The 23,086-nt window shown below is 41.8% G+C and overlaps 1 protein-coding gene across 11 annotated transcripts in view; it reads right to left on the bottom strand.

The window, feature by feature from the left end:
* Positions 1-3,685: 3,685 nt before the first annotated feature.
* Positions 3,686-23,086, bottom strand: part of LOC121448027 (BRCA2-interacting transcriptional repressor EMSY) — a 69,149-nt gene continuing 49,748 nt past the window's right edge. For 3 of the 11 annotated variants that reach the window (XM_041651594.1, XM_041651611.1, XM_041651631.1), the window contains 7 exons: positions 16,533-16,697; positions 14,626-14,781; positions 13,881-13,922; positions 11,395-11,546; positions 9,172-9,732; positions 7,867-8,346; positions 3,686-5,541 (listed from right to left, as the gene is read on the bottom strand). In XM_041651594.1, the coding sequence (XP_041507528.1) occupies positions 5,347-5,541; positions 7,867-8,346; positions 9,172-9,732; positions 11,395-11,546; positions 13,881-13,922; positions 14,626-14,781; positions 16,533-16,697 (1,751 nt within the window). In that variant the 3' untranslated portion in view covers positions 3,686-5,346. Of the gene's footprint in view, positions 5,542-7,866; positions 8,523-9,171; positions 9,733-11,394; positions 11,547-13,880; positions 13,923-14,625; positions 14,782-16,532; positions 16,698-23,086 lie in introns of those variants that run through there. The other 8 variants (XM_041651603.1, XM_041651621.1, XM_041651641.1 and 5 more) reach the window with 6 other exon arrangements.

The following is a 23,086-nucleotide window of genomic DNA, read 5'->3' as shown; positions in this document are numbered from 1 at the left end:
TGTCTGCTCAGCTCCTGGGATCCACGAAAATCTTTCAAATATTAGTTGAACACCAGCTAGGAACAAGATTTCAGTAACCACCCGCGAGGAAGAAAACACTCCATGGGAAGTACAGGAAAAAGCACTACGCAAATGGACTGCTACAATTTTCAATAGCTACCCCGAAAACCCGGGCTGAGTCTGCGTGCCTCTCAGCAGAGAGCAGGCAAAGCTCTGTGAGTTTGGGCCAACCTGGTCTACACAGTGAGTCCCAGGCCAGCTAGGACTATAGAGAGAGACCCTGTCTCTAAAATGGGAAGGCTTAAAAGACATTAATTTACATGATCTAAAAGACAAAAGTATAAAGATGATTATAAAGCTATGTTATTGGGCACATAAAAATATACGTTGTGACAACACAGAGAGGAGCTATAAAAAAACCACAGGTTTGGAAGGTAAGTTCGTATCAACTCAAACTGAATTGCTACATACTTAGAACATTCAATATAATTCCCACAGTAACCACAAAGGAAATATTTAAATATCCTAGAAAAGTTTCTCAGTGGGTAAAGGTACTTCCCTCTAGGCTTACACCGTGAGTTTAGTCCATGGCTTCCATGCGCGTGGTGAAGGGGGAAGAGTCTTTGTAAGTTGTCCTCTGACCTCCACAGGTGCACCATGGCACAGGCACCTCCCTCCCTCGACAAATAAATGTGATTTTTTAAAAGCTTAAAAAAAAATCCTTAAGATGTATACCAAAAAAATGAGTGAGGAACGAGGACAGTTCCCAGGAAACAAGAGGAAGCCAGGAAGCAAAAGAGGACATAAGACAACTGAAAACCAAACCAAATGGCAGAAGCCATTCCTCGTTGGTAATCCATTAGGCACAGAGTTAAAAAGAGCTGGGGTCCAAATGTAGCTTAGGGGTGGAGCACTTGTTCAGCATGCCCAAGGGTCCTGGGTTTGATGCTCACGGAGGAGGGGAGACAGGAACTTCAGAACAGATTTGAAAACCACGATCTAATTAATATACACTCGACATACGGTCCATCTGCGACCCAGCAGACTGTAAAGAAAAACAGAAACAAATAGTACATATAACCAAAAGAGAATCGGGATGGCTAGAACACGGCATGAAACAAACGGACTAATGTTTCAGGAGACAAAGGACAATGTATAAGTTATAAATGTATAAATGAGCATGAAGATATAACAATTATTAGTGGATATGTGGCAAGCAACATTGTATGGTACTAGTCACCAAAATGAGTCAATATTTACAGAATCAAAAGAAAATATTCCACAATAATGGAGAGTTGTGGAGATATCAATAAACACTTTCAATAAGAAACAAAGAGCTGGGCATGGTAGCACATGTCTTTAATCCCAGAACTTGGGAAGCAGAGCCAGGCAGATTTCTACGAGTTGGAGACCAACCTGGTCTACACAGTGAGTTCCAGGACAGCCACTCCAAAGAAAAACTGAAGACTAGATGTTATCATTGGTGATGTCTATCAACTAATTAAAGAATCAACATTAATCCTTCTCAAAAATCCTGTTCCAAAAAAACTACCTTCCTAACTCATTTTGATGAAGCTCAATTACCCTATAAAAGTTAAATAAAGACATCAAAGTTATAGATCAACCGCTGTTAGGAATACAGATGCAGAATTCTTCAACAAAACATTCATAAACTCAGTTCAACGTCACTATAACCAACTGGGATCTAACCAGGAACCCAAAGATGGCTCCACGTAAGAAAATCAGCATACTACACAATAGAGCAAAGCAGAGAAAAATCTATCACCTCCATTGATAAAAAAGCAGACACCACCCTTTCAAGATGCAAACACTCAGAAACAGGAACCCAGTTCTCTTCTGAGCTTCCCTTTCTCCTCATTCATTCTCCTTACTAGTGTTTGAAGCCTCGGAGCACACACCTCGTGACTCTCTTAGACTCCTCCACCTGGCGAGCTCTCACGTCATCCAGGTTTTTGCAAGTCACTTTCTCAAAGAAGTTCTCTTTGTTTAAACTTCCATTCACACACCTTGGGACTTCTCCCTTCCTATATTTGTTTTATTATCACCCAAATGTTACGTAATGTTAAATCTATGCTTAAAACCTAAGACAGACACAGGATGCTATGCAATTTTAAAATGTATATTTAAGTGATACATTCTTCTGGATTTCATTTACTACACATACTTGGGAGGTGAAGCTCAGGGCTCTGTGCAATCGAGGCAAGCCCTCTACCAACTTGAGTTAGAGATGAATCTCATCACCTCTAAGTAGCCTTCAGAGACAGCTGACAATCACTTTTAATTTATGGACTTAAACATGAGACAAAGAAATAACGCTATCAGTTTCAGCAAAGCACATCTGGAGATGGATCCATCCACGTTATCATCATCATTCCACAGAAGAAACCTCTAGAGGGCCTGGGTTCACTTCCCGGAGCTCACATGGTGGCTTGCAAGTCTCTGTAACTCCAGTCCCAGGTGCATGTGCACGGTGCACCAGATACATATAGATAAAACACTCACATGTGTAAAATAAAGGGATGTGCATGGGGGGACCTGGGGTGTGGTCAAAGAATATTATATACTTAGATGAAAATGTTCCTAAGAAAGCTAGTGCTGGGGCTGAGGAGAAAGGTCAGTAAAATGCTTGCTACACAGACATGAAAACCGGCACTCACTCCAAGAGCCGGGCCGTAACTGTGTTTTTTGTTTTTATTTTTCGAGACAGGGTTTCTCCGTAGCTTTTGGTTCCTGTCCTGGAACTAGCTCCTGTAGACCAGGCTGGCCTCGAACTCACAGAGATCCACCTGCCTCTGCCTCCCGAGTGCTGGGATTAAAGGCGTGCGCCACCACCGCCCGGCCATAACTGCGTCTTTAACCCCAGCACCAGGGAAGCGGAGACAGGCAGCTCCTGGGACTGTAGACTGCCAATCTAGACTAGCCAGCTAGCTCCAGATCCCTGCTTCAGAAAATAAGGTGGGGGCCAGTCTCAGTGGGTAGAGCCACCTGCTGCCAGGCCTGGCTGCCTGAGTCAGATTCCCAGGACCTAGATGGTAGGAGAGCCGACTCCCACAAGCTGCCCTCCAGACATGTAACATACATAGACATAATAAATACACATATACACATAAATAAAATACATAAAATGTAATTTTTTTTAAAAAAAAAAAAACAAGAACCAGGAAAATGGCTTCTGAGCAACAACCTCAAGGTTGATCTCTGCCCTCCACATACACAGACAAAACCACAAATACACACACTGAATATGTGCCAACGAGAGAGAGAGAGAGAGAGAGAGAGAGAGAGAGAGGACCCCAGAATCATTCCTGCTTCCTCTCCCCTTCCTTCACAAGCAGGAAGCCCTGTTTGTAAGCTCCAGATGGGTAGGATTTTCCATTTGCTCACTGCAGTATCCTTGGTGGTTAGAGCCATACCTGGCACTGAAAAGGGAATGAATATTAGCTCATAAATTCATGCTCTAGTTGAAATTAGAACTATTAAAAGAAAAATAATTAATTCGTGTGTGTGTGTGTGTGTGTGTACACATGTGACTTTTTAAATGTAGACTTATTTGGCATTTCAGTTGCTGGAACACAGTAAGAATAAATTCTCAGAGGGACACTGGTATGCTATGCTCACAGACGATATGAAACATAACTTGTTCAAGTTTGCTCTTCTTTCCTGATCCACGTGAATTCAAAAGGCATTTTATTTTATAAAAACTTACACCTGTAAGCAATGGATTGACTATAACAGAGGGTTGAACCTGGAATACACGGATGCTCTTGGGAGCCCACAAGCCCCGAAAATTGTATGCAAAATCTAACGTGTGTACTGGCATGTGCATGTTTTTGGTGACTGAGTTCATAGTTTAGTCACATTCTTAAAGATGCCTATGACCCGAGAGAGGTTAGATTCTGTCTCAGCTAGAAACAGCCACAGTGGCTGAAACCAATCTGTACAATAATATGCTACCCAACAGCTCCATCACCTGGCAGAAGAGCAGGCGTGTCTCAGGGACGGATGCCCTCGCTCTGGTGTGAGTCATTCACTGCGGCTTCCACAGCCTCTGCTTCCCAGGTGGAGACGCGAAGATGAGGAGGCAGTTGGTAACTTCGACTTACAGTACTTCAGCACCAAAATAACCTGGGCAGTTACGCTGATAAATGTATATACAGTTCAACATCTGTCAGTCTTAAAATGCTTATTTATAGTGAAATTCATATAAAACCGTTAAAAACTTTTCTATTTACACTTTTTAAAAATGAAAAGTATAGTTTCTTTTTCCACAGCTTGTCAAAATTCTTTCCCTCCCATCCCTTACCCTTCACTCAACTTGTGATAGACAGCAATCACAAGACCAAAAAACAGCACGTAAACAAACTGCTCCCTAGAAAAGTAAAAACTTAAAAACATTACATTTAGATCTGCGAGTGAACTTTTCCATACACTTTCAAAGGGGCTTAAACAAAAGTAGTAAAAGTTGTTCTCAAAGTCTCAGTCCAACATGGGTGTGCAACTTGGGTGTCAAGAGAGCATGAACGACAGAGTTCGTTCTCCTCGACACTGCTCAACATTTCCTTTGGGCTAGACACGTCTTTTCCTTTGCTTTGCGACCAAACCTCCTCTAATCCATCTTCTTAAAGGGGGGAAGGGAGGTAGGAAAGCCAGGTGATCTGGCTTCCTAGGACATGTAGGAGAAGGGATTCCGCCTGCTTGGAAACATTTACATTAAATAAATAGGCAAGTGTGGAATACCACAATAAATTAGTATACAACCAAGGAGCATATACAAGCTACCCCAAACACTTCCCAGTCAGCGGTCTGATGTCCACCCTCTGGCAAGGACTCGTCAATGCCAGAACTTCCCTAGGTCTCCATAAACTAACCATGAACTGACCAAATGTAAAATGTTAATCAAATCAATACCTCCAGGGATATGCAAAAACAAATATGATTTTGAAAGAATGTTCAGATACATCATTTCAAAAATACAAACGCTCCACATTTTCCTCCTTTTCCTTTTCATATCCTCTGGTGGCATCTGCCCAGTGGAAGGCAGCTGGGACCCACTCACAGGAAGTCTCTTTCCACTCCCAGCTTCAGCAGGACACCAGGGCTCCATGGGTGTGCACCTTTTCCTTTTTTTTTTTTTCTTTTTCTCTATTTCTTAAAAAGTACATTCCTCCGTGAGTTTTATCTTGTTAAAATGCTGCTCCTGCAGCAACGTCTTATTGGAACGCTGTGTTTCTAAGTCCACAGCCTAAACGAGCAAAGTGCTTTTCTAAGTTTCCCTGGACACTTGGTAACCAAGCAGGCTTTAAAGTGCACTCGGGTGTCTGAAGACTAGGAGCGGTCGGCAGAGTTCTGGGAGGGGCTGGGCTCAGTCCCATCCTCCGTGCTACTGTCCACGTCCTGCTCCATGGCCGTCTCGTCGTCATCCAGCTGCTGACTGGTGAAGTTGTTTAGCTCAAGAAGCCCACTGGGCTCTACGACCACGTTGGAGCTGGAGTGACAAGGAATAGCATACTGGGGAATGGCCTGGAAAAGAAGATGCGGGACAGTGTGCTTACAGTGGAGAAAGGTAGCGGGGAATGCACCCCCTCCCCGCCCTGAAATAGGCACAGAAAACAGAAAGCTGGCATGGACCAGACAACTTCCACATGGAGCACTGTGCTAGATCTCACATAGGGCATTCTACTACATTCCGTGGCAATGTTGTATGAATGAGATTATCATTTTCATGTTACAAGTGAGCAACCGTGAGGTGAAAGATGTCCTTCAGGTCACACAGCTGTCAAGGTTAATGCTGGATTCCACCTCAAATCCCATACAACCAATGTGGCCTTTGTACTCCTTTATTGGGGCCTCTTCTAACAAAGAAGGCTAACGGCTCCTGCACATTTAAAAGCTAGGCCTTTTGCTTTGTTTTTTCCATCTTATCTGAATTTTATCAGTTTTGTTTTTTGAGACAGGATCTCACTATGAAATCCTGGCTGGCTTAAAACTCACAGAGATCCACCTGCCTCTGCCTCTCAAGTTATGGGAATAAAAACATGCACCATCGCACCCAGCCTGAATGATACAATATTTTGTTCTTCATCTTCAAGATGAATGACTTGTTGCTGACACACAATCGGTTTTAAGCCTCTTCGGTGGTTCAAAGAGGAAACCAACTTGTTTAGTCACAGCAAAACACTTTTATCGCAACTAAGTAATAAAGGTATGCCAAAAATCTGCCATTTAAATAACAACAACTACAACAACAACAAAAATTACTACGTTAACACTGGCTGGAGCCCCTTGGTAAGCACTTATTGGTGACTTATGGTCCTACCAGAATCTTTTATCTTCAAAGTTGGAGCGGGGGTCTCAAGTATCCCAAACTGGCCTTGAACAGACTATGTAGCTGGGATGACCTTAAACTTCCCATCCTCCTGCCTCTACTCTCCACGTGTGGGGATTATAAGCATGCACTACCACGCCTGGAATATCAGCTATATCACACTTCTGCTCTTAATCCTGGACATGAATAAATTGCATTTTCATTCCTGCTAATACAATGCAGAAAAACATTTCAACTACGCCACCCCAAATGAGTATGGCCATCTAAGCCCCCAGATGTTACAATCCATTTTAGTAAAACCAGCAAGAGTTACCATCTGTTGGTCACACACTGAGGCAGTCACTGTGCTAGGTGTCCCTTACACACACTCTACAAACGAGGCATGACTATTCCCACGCCCGACGAGGAGACTGAGATGAGAGTGACGTCAGTAGTGCAGGCCACAGTAGTGAGTGGCAAAGACCAGCAATCACAACAAAACCTTTTGTTAAGAAATATGTAATTCACTAAATTATTTTTATAGATGGGAAAAATAATTGAATAATTTAACAGCTACTTTTGACACATCTTAATTATCAGCCCTCGTATTATGTCTCATTTGGTTTAATTATGGTTAATCTGCATTCTCGCAAATGGGAAGTTTATTTATGAACTTTGAAGCACACAGCAGTGGCTCTACGCCAATTCTAGATTCTCCACAGGTCCGTAAGTGGGAACTCTCAGTGAACTGAAATGGGCTGCTCTCATACTGTGCAAACTATGTACCAGTTTGGAACAAATAAAAACTGCCAATAACAAGGAAAATTAAGTCTGAAAATCTTGCATTTAGAGACTGAAATAAAACACAACCCCTAAGGGCTAGTCTGACTCAGTCTGAGTCATCAACCTTAACCTACAACACAGAATGGCGGACGGCTTTTAGGACAGACGATAAAGGCAGAGAAGGAGGCTGCCGATGAACTGCCCACGGTGGCGACAACACCTCAACAAGGTGATCAAATGACACTGACATAAGAAGCAAAGGTTATGGTTATGCCAAGTTAGACACACACATGGGGAGCGTGTTTCTGCAGACATTCCAGCCGGCTGAAGTTGACTATTCTGGGAACCACAAATTCAGATGAGGAACAAGCAATGTTTACAAAGTGTCCCTGAAATCCAAACACTTATATTCCAGTTTGTCAGACCACGCAGCCCAAAATGTGAGCCTCGGAAAGCAATGACCTTGTGAGTGACATGAAATCGGGGTGACACAAAGACACATGGTCCCTAAATCACACAGTGAGCTGTGTGATCTTATCTACCAAGTTTCTGTGATTGCTCTCAAAACAAACAACAATAAAAAAAAGCTAAATATAAATTAGTATATTGTAATAGTCTCTAAACCAACTCAAAAAAAAAAAAACCTATCTCTGCTTTTTGTTACCACCTTAGAGTGGCTGGTCTGGTGACACCCCAAAATGTATCAAGCCCACAACCTCCCATCTGCCCAAGGCGTCTGTTTTCCTTCCGGGTCTTACCTGGATGATAATTTCTGTTGGGCTCTCTTCAGCTTTCTTTTGGCCTACATTCTGAATACGCATGAACTGGCCTGTCGCAGGCACTCCTGCTGCTTCCAGCTTTCTGGTCGTTAGGGAAGGGCCAACAGCAGATGGACTTGAACAGGACTCTCTACATTTCGCCATCCCTGCCACCACCATGTGGGTGGAGGGCAAAGCTCCTGCCTCACCAGCGAGCACACTGGTGGCTAGAGCCTTCTTTGGGGGATCCACTACCATATGTTCTACATTTGTATCAATCTGAGCTTCCATCAAAGACATTTGCAAAATGTCTGACACTGCTGTCTTCTCAGAGGCCTGAATGGGAGGTATGCTTGTAACTGGTGACGTCAGCTTAGGAACAGAACTGCCACCAGATATCTTTGTAACTGTGGGAGGCTGGCGCCCCTCAAATGTTATCTTTGTAACAGAGGATCCTTGGGTTATAATTGGCTGCTCCACCTGAAAACAAATTGGGGTTGTGTGTATTATAGCTACATCTCTTTGAGGAAAAACTAATCAAACACTCCAGAAAATATGGTAAAAGAAACATTTGTGCAGTATACTAGAAGACATTTTGAAGCTCCATGTTTTAGTAAGAGGGCTGGATGGGAAGGATCTGTTTTCTTTTAAGGAACCTAGGGAAAGAGGAGGGGTTGAAAGAACCTTTGTTCAGCCAGCCAAGCTTTGAGGCAGTAAAGGAAAAAAAAAATCACAGCAGCCTAGTTTTTCTGAGATTTACATCCCGAGATACCTTCGACCCGCTCAAATGATTTCACATAATCTACTTTTAAAATTAAAAGTGAGTTGGATTTTTCAATCTTTTCCTTCAAAGTACAACTGTACAAACATATTCTATATATGTATTTGCAATATATAAATATATACATATATATACACACACACATCAGTCCAGAATTATCAATTAGTGCTAATAAAATTTTTCTTTTGATTATCCACGTATTTCTTCTGCTATCTAGGTGATAAATCTAGAGGGTAAATTCATCAACTAGACGAAAGGAAGACAAGATGGTCAATTTTGTTCCTTAAAAGCCTGCGGTTTACTTAGCTGACGTGATTCTTTAGAAACGGCCTAGGAAAGCTCAGCTCTCAGAGTGCTTTTCCCCCAACACCAACACCAGCACAATGAGGCTTTGGGGTTCCCTTGCTTGGAGGAAGCACTGCTGGCTGTGATGACAACCTTAAAAAACAAAACAAAAAACCTCACCTATGCCCAAACCCCCACAAACAGAGAAGTAATTTTGCAAGCTATCAAAATTCTGTTACCTGGCTTGCCGGTTGTTTCTCTGATGACGTTGAGAGCGCCATTTGGCTCTGAGGAGTTTGGGGTTGTACGTAGATTTTTGGTTGGTTTGGAGCTTGCTGTAGTTTAGGGAGCTGCTGCGTGGTTTTCACAGCAAGCACCTGTACTACAGTTTGCGGGGGCTGTGCCATTAAGGTAGGAAGCTGCCTGTCTTTGGCCACCACGGGATGCTGTGTGTGCGGTGCATCTGGCTTGGGCTGTGCTTGTTCCTGCTGGAGAGGACTCAGTTTCTGATGTCTGATGGAGAGCTGGGGCATCTGCGTGAGCTTGTGCTGGAGCTGGTCTGCCTGCAGGTGGAGGGTCTGTTTCTGCTTGGTCTGGAAGCACTGCAGAGTCTTCACTTGCAGCTGAGTTTGCTCCAGCTGGGGGCTAAGTTTCTGCTGTTTAGCTGACTGAGACTGAGTCAGGGCAGATCGGTAAAACAGACCTGTCTGAGGATCCAATGTGTCCATCTCTTCAACCTCACCCTCCTCAGTTCCAAGTTCCTCACTGTGTTTGGTAAAAGCAGTGTGACTGCTTAATGCCTAAGTAAAAGAGACACAAAATAAGAATGAAATAAGAAAAAACAAACTAACAAACAAAAACCACCTACAGTGTCACATTTTTCTTGAACTGGAAAATATTAGAGATTCATTCCGATATTTTTAGAGGAGCCTAAAGAGACTACAAAGCTTCATGGGCTTTTAATCAAAACCCATATTTTGAACTCTCAAACAGTAATTACTTCAAAATCCAGTCCACTCATTATTACACAGGAAGTCCTGGAGAACCCCAAATCTATAGATTAGGGGAATGAGGTGCCCTGAAGAACAGGTGGCTCCCCGGGTCAGGAGCCACACTTCAGCCTGTGCTTGAGGGACACTCACCTGTCTAAAGGCTGCAAAACCAAGGCTTGGGAAAGCCCTCTTTAGCCACATGCAAGCCCTTAACCCCAAAGGTCAGCTAGACTGTCTTGGAGATACGTCCACCCCAATCTCCACAGCAGGTCTCTCTGAGGAGAGGTTATGTCACTTCAGAGTCCAGACTCACTAGGCCACAGCTTCCTAGAGACCTGTTTGCTAGAAGGGAGTGAGCCAGGGGACAAGGCATTCCTCTTCGTGGGCAAGGAGACTGACTGCCCAGGGTCAGTTCATCTTAACTGTGCTCTAGCTATCTAACACTGAGGGCAACTGTTAGAGCCAGGCTCTCTGGCCTCTCTGTATATAAGAAAGATCAATGTCAGGACAGACTAAGAGCTCCCACCCAGTGAAATCTTGAGACGGGTGGCTTTCCTTCGGGACACAACAAAATCCACCTTATCCTAGCTTTCCTGCTGCCTTGTCATACAGTACACCATTACTCTAACTTCAAAAGTGGAACGTGCCCTTGGATCAGACTTGATACACACACAGTTGTGGTTCAGCGCCTCTTCACTGTCTTTCGGGTTTGCTGGCAGCCAAGTCACTAAGGAGAGTCACAGCGAATCTGATACCCACAATGAAGCTATGAGGCAGAAATGCCACTATAGGTTTAAATCATGGTTCTGCCACCTGGAGCAAGTTACACGATTTTGGCTAGAAAGAGGTACGATATACCTACCTTTCAGAATCATAATGAGGTGTACTTACAGCTCAAAACATGTCGTCACACAAAAATCAACTTAACAGCATAGCTTTCTTTTTCCTCACTATTTCCTCACTGAATACCAGGTTCCTATCTGATATCAATTCATTTCCTTCCTGTTGAATCTTCTTTTACTGGTCACACATAATTAAAGGAGTAAAATATTTCTTTCCCTTCTTGTTCATAATGGCCTCATGAGGACTCATTATAAAGTATAAAATAAAAGCAAAAACAAACTTAGCAAACAGCCGAACAAGTCAAATGCTACTTCGTTTTGAAAAATCTTACTTATACCATTAGTAAATTCGTCTGCAATAGTAAGAGACACAGTGACCAACTCTGAAGTTAGGAGACTCACCCAGACAGCCCAACCCTTCTGAAATGCCAAGAGTCTCTGCAACGTTAAAAACAAGAAAATACTGCTTTCTAATTATTTCCTGGTGTCCAGACCCCAATTCAGACTATTCGTTCCTCACAGATGGATGAGTTACACATACATTCTACAATTCAGATAGAAAATAAATGAACCTTATTTCGGGAATAAAGAGGTTACAGAACAAAAGAAGAAAAAGAAGAGATACAACCTGTTGCATAATGTGGGTGATTGCTCCAGGGGAAGACGCTGGGATGGACTTTACCACAACTGAAGTCTGTGTCGCAGTCTGTGACTGAGCCACATGTTGGAGCAGGGTCCGCTGGGGCTGGGAAGGCTGTTGGGGCTGGGAGCGATGGCTGACTGAAAATAGAGGAGGTGGGTGATGTTTCCTCAGAAATCACCACAGCAACAGTAAGCAGTGACCATCATTTTAAACACACGCATGAACTTGTATCTAGGAACTCTGTAAACCCTAAGATCTTATGAAACCACTTCCTCATCTGCAAAATGGGAACAGAGCCACTGTATGTGGAGGGGATGTGCAGAGAGGCACCATGAGAACTTGCCTTTAAAGCAGCGCCCTCTTGTGAACTGTTGGGTTTTCTCTAGAGACTTTAGCCCACTGAGCTCACAGGGAAACAAAGCGTTTCCACAGCCCGACATGCACTGCTCCTCTAGTGGAGAGAACGTCACAGGACAAAACGACGCTGCACAAAGGTCCCGTCTCTCTCCTGTGAATCTGGAGCCACTTGGTTTCTATTAAAGCACCAAAACTCAGAGCCTGGCTGCTTACCTGTGTTTCAGTGGAATAATAAAAATTTGCTTTTTTTCTTACAAAAGGCAAATGAAAAAAAAATGGGTCGAAATTGGTCCTTAAACAAAGGATCAACAGGAAAAAAAGGTTGCTCTGCCTGCCACTTCAGTTTTAGCTCAAACAGACCAGCAAGAGTGAAGCTGTAGGGATCAACCCCACTTCCTCCTCTCCCACCACAGGGCTCATTCACACTACTCATCTTTATAGATGTCATCATTTACCAGCCGCATTTCCTTCTTTTTTAAAATTTATTTATTTTTATTTATGTGCATTGGTGTTTTGCCATGGGTGTTAGGTCTCCTGGAACCAGTTTCACACAGGTTAAGTGGCCATGTGGGTGCTGGGAATTGAACTTAGGTCCTCTGGAAGAACAAGTATTCTTAACTGCTGAGCCATCTCTCCAGCCTCACATTGGTCTCAACTTCAAGTTTTAACAGTATAGACACTTGCCACATCCAAACCCATAGAATACTCAAATGCCTTTAGTTACTGGGAAGGAAACCCTTGAATCAAGAACAGGTAAAAAACAAATCTGTAAATGAGCTAAGAGTTTTGAGAGTATGAAAACTCCTCCAATAACCCATAACTGTAAGGTTATATAGCTTAGCTTCAATTTCAAGGAGCACTGCTCCACGCTTAGAAAGAGTGAGCTGCACCTAAGATCAAAGCGTGTGTGTGGTGGTCTAAGGACTAGAGTCCAGCTGTGACTGGTCACAATGCTCTTCTTTATACACTCACAAATGCCGCGGATGCGCCATGAGGTTACAGACAGCATCCCCTGGACTCCTCTTATGCTGCGGTGGACTACCTCACTGCATTTCACAGTATGCTTTTATGTGTATTTTAGATTATATGACTTAATAATCTTCCACATAGTCTCAGCTAAACTGAAAATAAAGACCCAGGATTTAAAGTACTACTGAAATCATTCACAATAGAACTAAATAGGAAAAAAATTATGACATTAAACTCAAGCAAGCAAATCAATGAAAATTTTAAATGAAAGCAATATAAAAAATGAATGACATCTGAAGCATAACAATAAATTTCTGATGAAAATGTTTAATTATATAGACCATTTTGATACCCATACTAGCTTTCATAATTATTACAGTAAGCTTTTTTTTTTTAAAGATTTAGTCATTCATTAATTTATTTATTTTGGAGTGTGTGTGTGTGTGTGTGTGTGTGCGCGCGCGTGTGCACCACCACATATATCTGGGTGCCTACAGGGACTAAAGGAAGGTATTTGATAACGTGGATCTTAAGTTATTACAGGGGATTGTGAACCACTGAATATGGGTACTGGGAACCAAACTCAGGACCTCTGGAAAAGCAGTATCCATACTTAACTGCTGAGCCATCTCTCCAGTCCCAGTAGTAAGACTTTTTAAATTAAAGAAACAAATTAGACTTAACAAAATATCAAAAAATACTATGTAAAAATAATTCTCCTTCAAGTTTCTATTAGTATTTTCTTACCAAATGCTCATATGTAGGTCACTAAAGTTCAGTGACCCCAACACTAGCACTCACAGGGCACAGAGCAGCTAGCTGCCCGACACTGCTGTAGGCGTGAGTGGTGGGGACAAGGGATGGAGGCCGCGGAAAGGCCTTTACGAAACAGATGGCGCGACCTTAGCTGGCCCACAGAGGCCCCACACAGTCATCCATTTCTCTAGACAATTCTTTTTTTTTCCTTCAGCAAAGAGTTCGTTTTCCCTCTACTTTGCAAAATAACCTTTCTTTCCCTTCGCTAAGTGGAGCTTACCTTCCCTCTACCAGAGCAGAGCAGAGCAGAGCGCATCCATTTAAGTAGTTCCCCATAACTAATCATCCTCTACCTTTCATTATGTTACAAATGGATGCACACCACTTACCTAGAAGGGGAAAAGTAATCTCTGTCCCCTCATCAGTGCGTTCTGAAAAGGATAAGTAAGGGAAGAAATCATAGGTCTTTCATCTATTCACTACGTGTTTGTCTAGACTTCTGGAGGCGCCAACATTCAGTGCTCCAGCACACCGGCCTCTGCACCAATGGCTTTCTGCTAAGTATCTGTGAAGTTCATCGTTTTCTATTATCGTCACTGGATTTTCTTTCTGGGCAGTTTCACCCATGAGTCGCAGTATCTGCTCAATAACACTAAAGAACTCCCGTTTCCCTATGGCCTCTAGAATCTTCAGATACCGGAAACTTTACCTTCTCCCTTAACCACTGCTTAAACAAACCCCGGGTGTCTGCTCTCTTTTACCCTGGGTTACTCACATCATGAGCTTCACCAGTTCTCAAGCTAAGTAAGTGTGCAATATTCCAGGTGTGACCTCACCTGAATGCAAGACAAAGAATTTCACTTCTCCATGAGTACCATCCCCAAAATCTCATTAGTATTCGGTTGCTGGACCATAGGTAAATATCTAATCTGCTTCCCATGTGTGTGTGGGGGGGGGGGGAAGAGAGAGAGAATGATTGAGATTAAAAGGTCAGGAAAACCCCCAAAGATGCCGATCTGCTCTGAAAACAAACAGAAGAGCTAAGATATAAAGCTATGACCTCCCCCACATGAGCACCCAGGAGATCCACAAAGGCAGCACTACCTTAATACTACGTTGCAAGAGGACACCTACCAGTGGTGATGTATTCAGCAACTAGTTCTGACTCTACCACAGCAATGGATGGACTCTCAGGAGAATGTCTCTTTTCCTGGGTCATCTGAATAGGTACTGCCATTTGACTCAAGTCAATAGTGGGTTGTCTTGGTTTAGATTCCAATTTTTCCTTTACTGCATAAAAAAGTCGGGGAAAAGTTAACTTTTATTATAAACAAACACTAAAACCAGAGTTGTCTATGGGAATAATGAACCAGACCTCTGGGGTGCCACAATGCAGTGACTAGAAAGACAATGAACTGAAAACTGCAGACTGCTCAGTGTGGTTGGATAGCCTGCAGCCTGCATAACCACGCCCAGCAGCCTACAATACTTCCTAGTCAGTCACACTCAAGTCCCCCTGTTACTCCAGACAGCCAGTTGTTTCTCTTTACATACTCCTCCCAGGATGCTATTCCTTTGTATCCCCAGTACACAACAGCACTGGGGTATACTGCTCTGGGGTACACCCCAGAATAGCACCTCCCATTGATTGATTACTTCATCTGATCTACTCAAAATCTAAGGGCCGGGAATGGCACCCAGAGGTCAGGTGCTTGTCCAGCACACACATGGTCTTGAGTTTGATCCTCAGCACAAGGGGGAAATTCATATAGCCTTTACTGAGGGAGGACTGCAGAGTTCAGTGTTGACCTGGGCAATATCCAAGCCAGCTTGAGCTATAGAGTGAGACCGTGTGTGTGTGTGTGTGTGTGTGTGTGTGTGTGTGTGTGTGTAATTTAAGGTATGGCCAAAAAAGTGTTATAAGTCTTTAATGACTTTTAAAGAATAAAACAAAGTTTTTCACTGTTAAGATAAAAACAGGTTCTCTGCTTATGTGTCTGATAAAACAGCCTCTAATTAATACAGATAGTGCACATGTATAAATGTATTTAATTTATACATATAGTAGTATATGTATAGATATATTTTTTAACTTCTTACCACTTTTTCAACAAAATCTCTTTACTCAACATTCCTATCTATATAAATGATTGATGGAAATGGTTGAATCTGTCAAAGACAAGCAGCTACAAAATGTACCCAAGGCTAAAAAATAATATTACTAGAAGGAATCATCTACAATTTATATCAAATATAAGTATACAGTTTAGCATAGAATTTACAATACACAGTTTTCAGTAACTAAGTCCACTAAAAGACAGCTCCCACCAAGAGCAGAATCAGAAAAAAGAGAACAATCATTTTAAACAAAGAAGCCAAACCCTGCTGTGATCCTGGCCCTGGCCAGGATCCTGCCACTGAACAAGTGGGTAACCTTTCTCAATGTCAGCTAGCTTCTCCAAAACATGAAAGGGTTAGATGAGATCATCAATACAACCCCCAAAATATTCACATAAATGTCCTATTATAGCAGAAAACTCAGTGTAACTTACATAGGGGTGTCCTAGAAGATATCAAAGATATTTAGTAACTACAAATACCGACAGACTCTTACTACACACAGACACTCTAGTGGATAACCTACACAAGAAGTAAATAAATCAATCAATCTGAAAATAAGGTGAGAACATGAGCATGTTTACAATCAAGTCTAATGGTATTTTATGATGCAAAATTGCTCCGGCAGCGTCAATGAGGACAGCAGGGACCCTTCGATCTGTGTCCCACTTGTGCTTACAAGTGACAAGCCCATCCCTCCTGCTGGCAAGAGGACTGTCCATCTGAAACAGAAGTCAGCCCTGTCTGTCTGTCTGTCTTCTAATGACAACTCTCCATCTATACATCGTACTCCGACGTGTATCTTAAGGAACAGTGATTACAAACAAGTCCAGAAGGGGAGAAACTATGCAACAGTGGTGTATTCCAGCACAACCCATCTCTAGAGAAAACATGCTTCATCAGCTGAGCATGTGAGTTCATACCTGTTGTCTGTTGGAGTTCTAACAGAGCTTTGATTGTTGAAGTAGCTGATTGTGATTCACTGGATACATCCTGATATATTATGGTAGGGCTAGTCTCCATTGCAATCTCATGTTCTGACCAATCCTGACGCCGGGAAGCAATTACATGAACTACAGGCTGGGAATCTGTTTTATATTAGTTAAAAAAAAACAAACCCTATAAACAAAGTTTCTCTTAAAATAAAGCATTTTTTTTTAATCTTTGTATTTAATGTAAACGTCACACTTGACTTCTCTAAGAAGACTGCAGCTATCAGAAGGCACACTGTCTCTCACTTCTGAGCTCACTTACTCATTCACTCACTTAGCTTACACTGGACACCTAAATATCAGGATCCACATTTAAAAGTTCAAGAAACCCACAGAATAATCCAAGAATGCTCAAAAAGCACACAGTCTATTTGAGGAGACGAACATGTAAAAAGACAGTACAATTCAATATGCTAACTGCTGCCTACACAGGTGTGCATCTATAAAGGTGAATGCTTGTTTGTGTTTACCAAAAGCAAAACATTCTAGGAGACTAGCTTTCCCCAGTGCACATGAAAACATTTCTATACACAGCCTGAGTACTTGGGACAGTAAGGAAAGAGAGTCAGTCTAGAAAGATCATGACGTAACATAAGTCTAACAGGTCAAAGCCAGGTGAAAAGCTTCAACCCTGTCAGTTACTAGCAAGATGATTCTTCGGGTCTTAGCTCTACTGTTGAATAAGAACAAGACTGGTGGGTATAACACATTGATAGTCTGTGATGCTAATGCCATTCCGAGGAATACCTTAGGCAATGGTGTCACTGTGAGAACACACTTCCATACTGAGAAGAAACAGCTTGCTACATGTCAGCTACACAGCACCCCAAACTGTCATCATATATTTACAGTCCACTGCAGAGCAAAACATTATTATAAGGTGTATGATGATATATAAATAACCTTAATGAACTATAAAGGTCAGCAGAAATGTGGTTGTTGGGAGGTGACTGAAAACTCGATTCTATTTAAGTTGGTTGGAAAATAAATTTCAGCACTAGAAGTTCTTTATGTCCAAGCTGTGGAGGCACACATAGAAATACAGAATGTGCATCAGATTAAGCAACACATACTTAAGAGCTCTCTATAAACCAAATAAGCCAGAGCACTATGTCTAAGACACTGCATAAAGAAATGCAGAGAACACAAAGATAAGATCCCTAAGGCTCAGATCTGGACATCGCAATGGGGGAAACAGAAATGGAGAGATAGCTTCACGTCCTGGGGTAAACATCAAATGATTAGAACAAGGAAAGAGACTGCTTTTCCTTGTGCTGCTTAGTTAAAGCATCAGAAAGTCTTCTGGTTGCTCAAAAATACAAGAAAAAACATGGAAGTCCACCCTCTGAAAACATTACATCTGAAAGTCAGGAGGATGCCCAAAAATACTGGAGCAAGGGAATAATTCTTATAATGAAACAATTTTCCTGAAGAAAATATACAAAAGGTTCAGAATGCGTAATCACCATTAGACAGGTCGGGTGGTGGCACAGGCTTGGAAGCCAGAATATGGGAGGTGAAATAAGAGGAGCAGGAGTTTGAGATCAAACTGGACTATCTGAGACCCTGTCTTTAAGAAACAAAACCCCTGAGTAGAAAACATCACACCAGAGACACACCAGTTCTATTAAGCTTCCTACCACATGTGCAAGACCAGCTGTTGTTGCCTATAATACCAAAGGCCATGTGAAAAATACTGTAATTTTTCTTCACATAATAGAAGAAGAAATACAGGAAATTGTGTTTGTTTGATTAGAGACAAGGTCTCTAGCAGTCAAAATGGCCTTGACCTCATGAACCTCCTACTTCCACCTCTCAAGTGCTGGGATTTGCAGGCATATATATATGCTGTTTATATAGAACTGGGGATTGAACCCAGGCCTTCATGTATACCAAACAAGCACTTTTTCAACTGAAACACATCCCTAGTATCCCAATAATCAAAATTTTAACTTGAAACTGATTATACTAAGAAAACACTATTTTATATAACTTAAGTTCTTAAAAATAAGAATGATGAGCACAAGCCCTTTGTGGAACAATGTATTTGTACACTGTGAAGTTGTGTTGCTCTTATTAATTTAATAAAGTGCTAAATGGCCAACAGCTAGGCAGGAAGAAGTATAGACAGGAACTCTGGGTCCAGGGGGAACTCTGGGAAAAAGAAGGGAGGAGTGGCCAGCCAGATGGAGAGGCAGGAAAATGCCCTAGGTCATGTGGCAGCATGTAAACGGGTAAGTATGGGTTAAGTTGTAAGAAGCAGTTAGTAACAAGTCTGAGCTATTGGACCAGCTTTTTTTATAATTAGTAAGTCTCTGTGTGGGTATTTGGGAGCTGGCAGGTGGGAGAGAAAATTCAGCTACAAATGGCACCCCATGGGGGTCCACATACATCCACATAAAGCCTGAGAGAGTTTGAAACAGTAAAATGTGTCTTTCTGATGACCACACACTCTGGGGTAGGCTCAGTGCTATCAACAAGCAGAGGCATGGCTCTTTTTAGAGGCTCAAGCACCTGCGTGGGGTTTATGAGCAGCGGTCGGCACACTACTCAATGGCATGCGACTAGGCAGAAACACCTACAGCACCGTGGACCCAGAAACTTCCCAAAGCTGGAGCGAGAAACATGGCTCCTGTCAGTACCTCCACCATGCGGTCAGGTTCTCAGGAAACAAAGGCACCCGGGTGGAGCCAGCAGCCAGCAGCCATTAGCTAAGCTGCATAGCAGTTTATAGTCTTTAAAGAAAGAGTAGCTATTTAAAAAAAAAGCCATGTAAAGATGAAAATTACAGGGAGTCAGCATCCTGTAACGTAATAAACCTTTTGATGGCTGATGAATGGGTGACAGTTGCTGAGACACACTTGGTTATGGATGCTGCTGGATCAAACCAACCTCTATGTTTTAAGAGTCTTGACTTCAAAATGCAAAAAGTTATAGTTTTGTCCCCACAGAAAACAAAAGGCTGAGGATTCATTCAGGGTTGAAGAAGATCAGGTTTGAGCAAGGAAGATCCCCTGGAAATCCTGGCTACAGACATAAAACATAAACCTAAAAAAACTACAGGAAAGGTGATGTATATTTTATCTGCTCAAATATAAAACAAAAAATCATCTTTGGCTGACTTGTGTACATTTGAAAGTTTATGTGTTTTCAGAGCAAGGAGATGAGACAGCAATAAAAACGAAGGCCAGGTGGTCCAACAGCTCAGATTTCCTCAGTTGCAGTTCCACCTCCAGTCAGGACTTGACCATTATCCTGATCTCCCAGAGTTTCCCCCAAAGATGTTAGTGGCCCCAGACAACAGAAAGCAGTCTAGAGAAAACAATGTCCACATTCCCAAGAAATGGGTTATGGATGTTTGTCATCATTTGGGGAAGTTAGATAAGTTATCATTGGTCATGGTCAGAAAAAGACCTAAACAAAAGAGTTAGATACACAGATCTCATTCTAAAGGAAAAAGGGGGGATATAGTATAGAAATGATGGGTTTATTATTAAAGGCTTAAAAAACATTCTTTAATCCAAAAAGCAACTACTAATCTCAAAATATTTTACACTGGTATGGGTTTTGGTTTATTGGTACAAGTTTAAAGTTATTTTTGTTATATTCTATGGACATACTCTACTCTTGTTTGGGGTATTGTGTTTATGCTGCTCATTTAAATTGCAATGTATAATTAAGAAATACATCTCTAATAATAAAACTTGTAGTCATATTAGGTATGCTTTCAAGGTTAAACAGATATTAGATGACAGATGGTCTTCAAATACTTCAAAGACATACAGATTATGGTATTAATGATGTTTAATAACCTGAGGCTTTTCATGACAATGAGACAAATCTGCTACTGACAGCACCAATCTACTTCAGAGAAGATGATGGGCATCGAAGAACCTCTATATGGAGTTTACTTTCTTTGTGGCAAACCTAGCCACTTGGGCAAGAAACTTCTCTTTCCAAATTGGACAAATAGAACACAAAAGAAAGTGACTGCTGAACTTTACCAAGACAAGGTAGGTCAGGCCTTCAAATTTTCCTCCTTCTCAGAAAAGCCTGTCAGATATTCCAGGCCTGTATATCAAAGATGGATGCCCCAACATTGCAGAAGAACTTTAGGTGACTGTTCAGGTAGTCAGATGCCCCTGCCATTAGGTAATATTATTTCCTTTTGGCGTCTTTGATGGAGTTAAAGACTAAATAGTTAAACTTATAGTTTTCTTTAGTTATGATAAAAAGTAAATTAGGTATGAAACTTTAGATCCACAAAGACAAGATAGATAATACAGAATTTTTTCTAAATTTGCCAAAAACAAATGGACTGAATATTGTAACTCTAACTCTTGATAACTGTTTTTGTTGTATAAAGTTTTACTATGTTAAAGTTAAAACCTTCCTTTTTATAATTAGACAAAAAGGGGCAAATGTTGTGGAACAATCTTTTGGTACACTGTGAAGATATGTTGTTCTCATTGGTTTAATGAACAGCTAAATGGCCAATGGCTAAGCAGGCAGAGGTCCAGGTGGGAGGGCCAGACAGAGAGCACTCTGGCTCCTTGAAAACTATGAAAGTCTAGTTCTAGACTAGGGCAGAGGTAAATGTCATGAGTTATGTGCCAACACGTAAACTGATAAATATGGGCTAATTTAAGTTGCATGAGCTAATTAGTAACAAGCCTAAGGTATCAGCGAAGCTTTCCTAGTTAATAAGAAGTCTCGGTGTGGTTATTTGGGAGCTGGCAGGCAGGACAGAATAATGTGCCTACAAGCCTATAATCTGAGCACCCAGGAGGAACATCAATTGGATGTCATATAATCTGAGCCATATAGTTTCAGACTAGTCTGGGTTTCTGTCTTCTCATTGGTGATATAGGCAAAGAGAGTCTCTTCAACCCAACTCTGAGATACACTGAATATTGAAAGTAGGGACAGTGTAAAAATACGGTGGAAAAGATAGAAAAAGTAACAAATTTCTATACAGGAGTGCTAACCACGTAACATCTCCTCAAATACAACCATTCCATAGGGACTGGGAGACTGTGCCATCTCTTTCTGTCTACATGGAACAACCCCAACCATTACGATACAAAATGAGAATGTGACCCTAGGAGAAAACCCTTCACAGTCTCCCCCTCTTGTGCTCTTTTGGCTTAGGCTCAGACCTAGTGATGATTTGATCACAGGACACTTGGAGGCTGATCTGACTGCTACTACTTGTTTCTGCAATGTGCACTCAGGTGTCCAGCCTTCCGACACTTTAACATGACAATGTGGTACTGGCATGCCTAGAACTAGCCCTCCATACTTCTCAAGGATGGTGGCCTGCTGCGGATTTCCCTTACATGTTATAACAATTATTTATTGAATGTCTTCTATGTTAGGTACCAGAAATACATACTTTAGTGTTACATTCAAAGGCAAACCCAGGCATCTCTATGCCTTTGTCATAAACTGTCTATATCACACTTCCATAGTCTCAAGACCTCTCGGTCAGAAGGGACTTAAAGGTCAATGTTACCATCCATTCACCCTACAGTCCCACAGGACCCACGGCTCTCTAACAGTTCCTTCATTTCTCTTGTGCTGCTGTGATATAAAGATCTCCCTGTGGTTTCTACAATAGTACTATTGTCTCTCCACTTACCCACAGAGACCCAAACACTTCCTTCATCTATATCACAGATTGCAACATGACTAACGGTTCCCAGACTACTCCCAACTAATCTATCCCCCCCAATCCTTCCTCACAGAAAATGATTACCAGATGTTTACCTCCCTAAGCCAGCTCTTCTAAGCTAAGCCCAAGTTGGTCTATATTCCTTCTATGTGACAATATAAACCTTCCCTCTGAAGTATTACCCCAATGTTCTAGAGAACATCAATTCCACAAATTTTCTGCAAAAGAGGGTTCTGTTGTCAAAAACACTGGGAAACATTTTATATTATGTAATTATATATCCTAGTTTTCATCCTTAACAATATAAATTACCAAATAAATTAGCTAATGAAGTTCTGGGCGGGGAGGGGGGCGTTTTTTTTAAATTGTCTTCACTCTAAATCCCTAAGATGATGGCTCTCCAGGGACTGAGTTCTGACGTAAAACAATGTCTTTATGACACTTATTCTGCCTCATGCCCAGTTCCTTCTCAACTCTGAATTCTCAACTCTGAATTCATCTCCCTGTTTTCTTCTGGTTTGCTTAATATAATCTTGCATTTAATCCACTTTAAAACCTTTTAGATGGACGGTGGTGGTGCACACCTTTAATCCCAGCAATCGGGAGAGAGAGGCATAGAGATCTCTCATGTCAGTTTGGTCTATAAAGCAACTTCCAGGACAGCTAGGGGTACATAAAGAAACCTTGTCTTAAAAAACAAAAAACAAACACACACACACCCCAAAAAAAGAAAGAAAAAAACCTTTAGAGATAAAACTGGATATAAATGAACAAACCAGTACTTTTTAAAAATCTGGAAACCAGTAAGGAT

Source organism: Microtus oregoni, unplaced genomic scaffold, assembly GCF_018167655.1.
Source record: "Microtus oregoni isolate MIOR12 unplaced genomic scaffold, Mior012 000000F_ref0000247, whole genome shotgun sequence".
NCBI lineage: Eukaryota > Metazoa > Chordata > Mammalia > Rodentia > Cricetidae > Microtus > Microtus oregoni.
The sequence above is the reverse complement of the archived record's forward strand: the minus strand, read 5'-3'. Positions and strand labels throughout refer to the sequence as shown.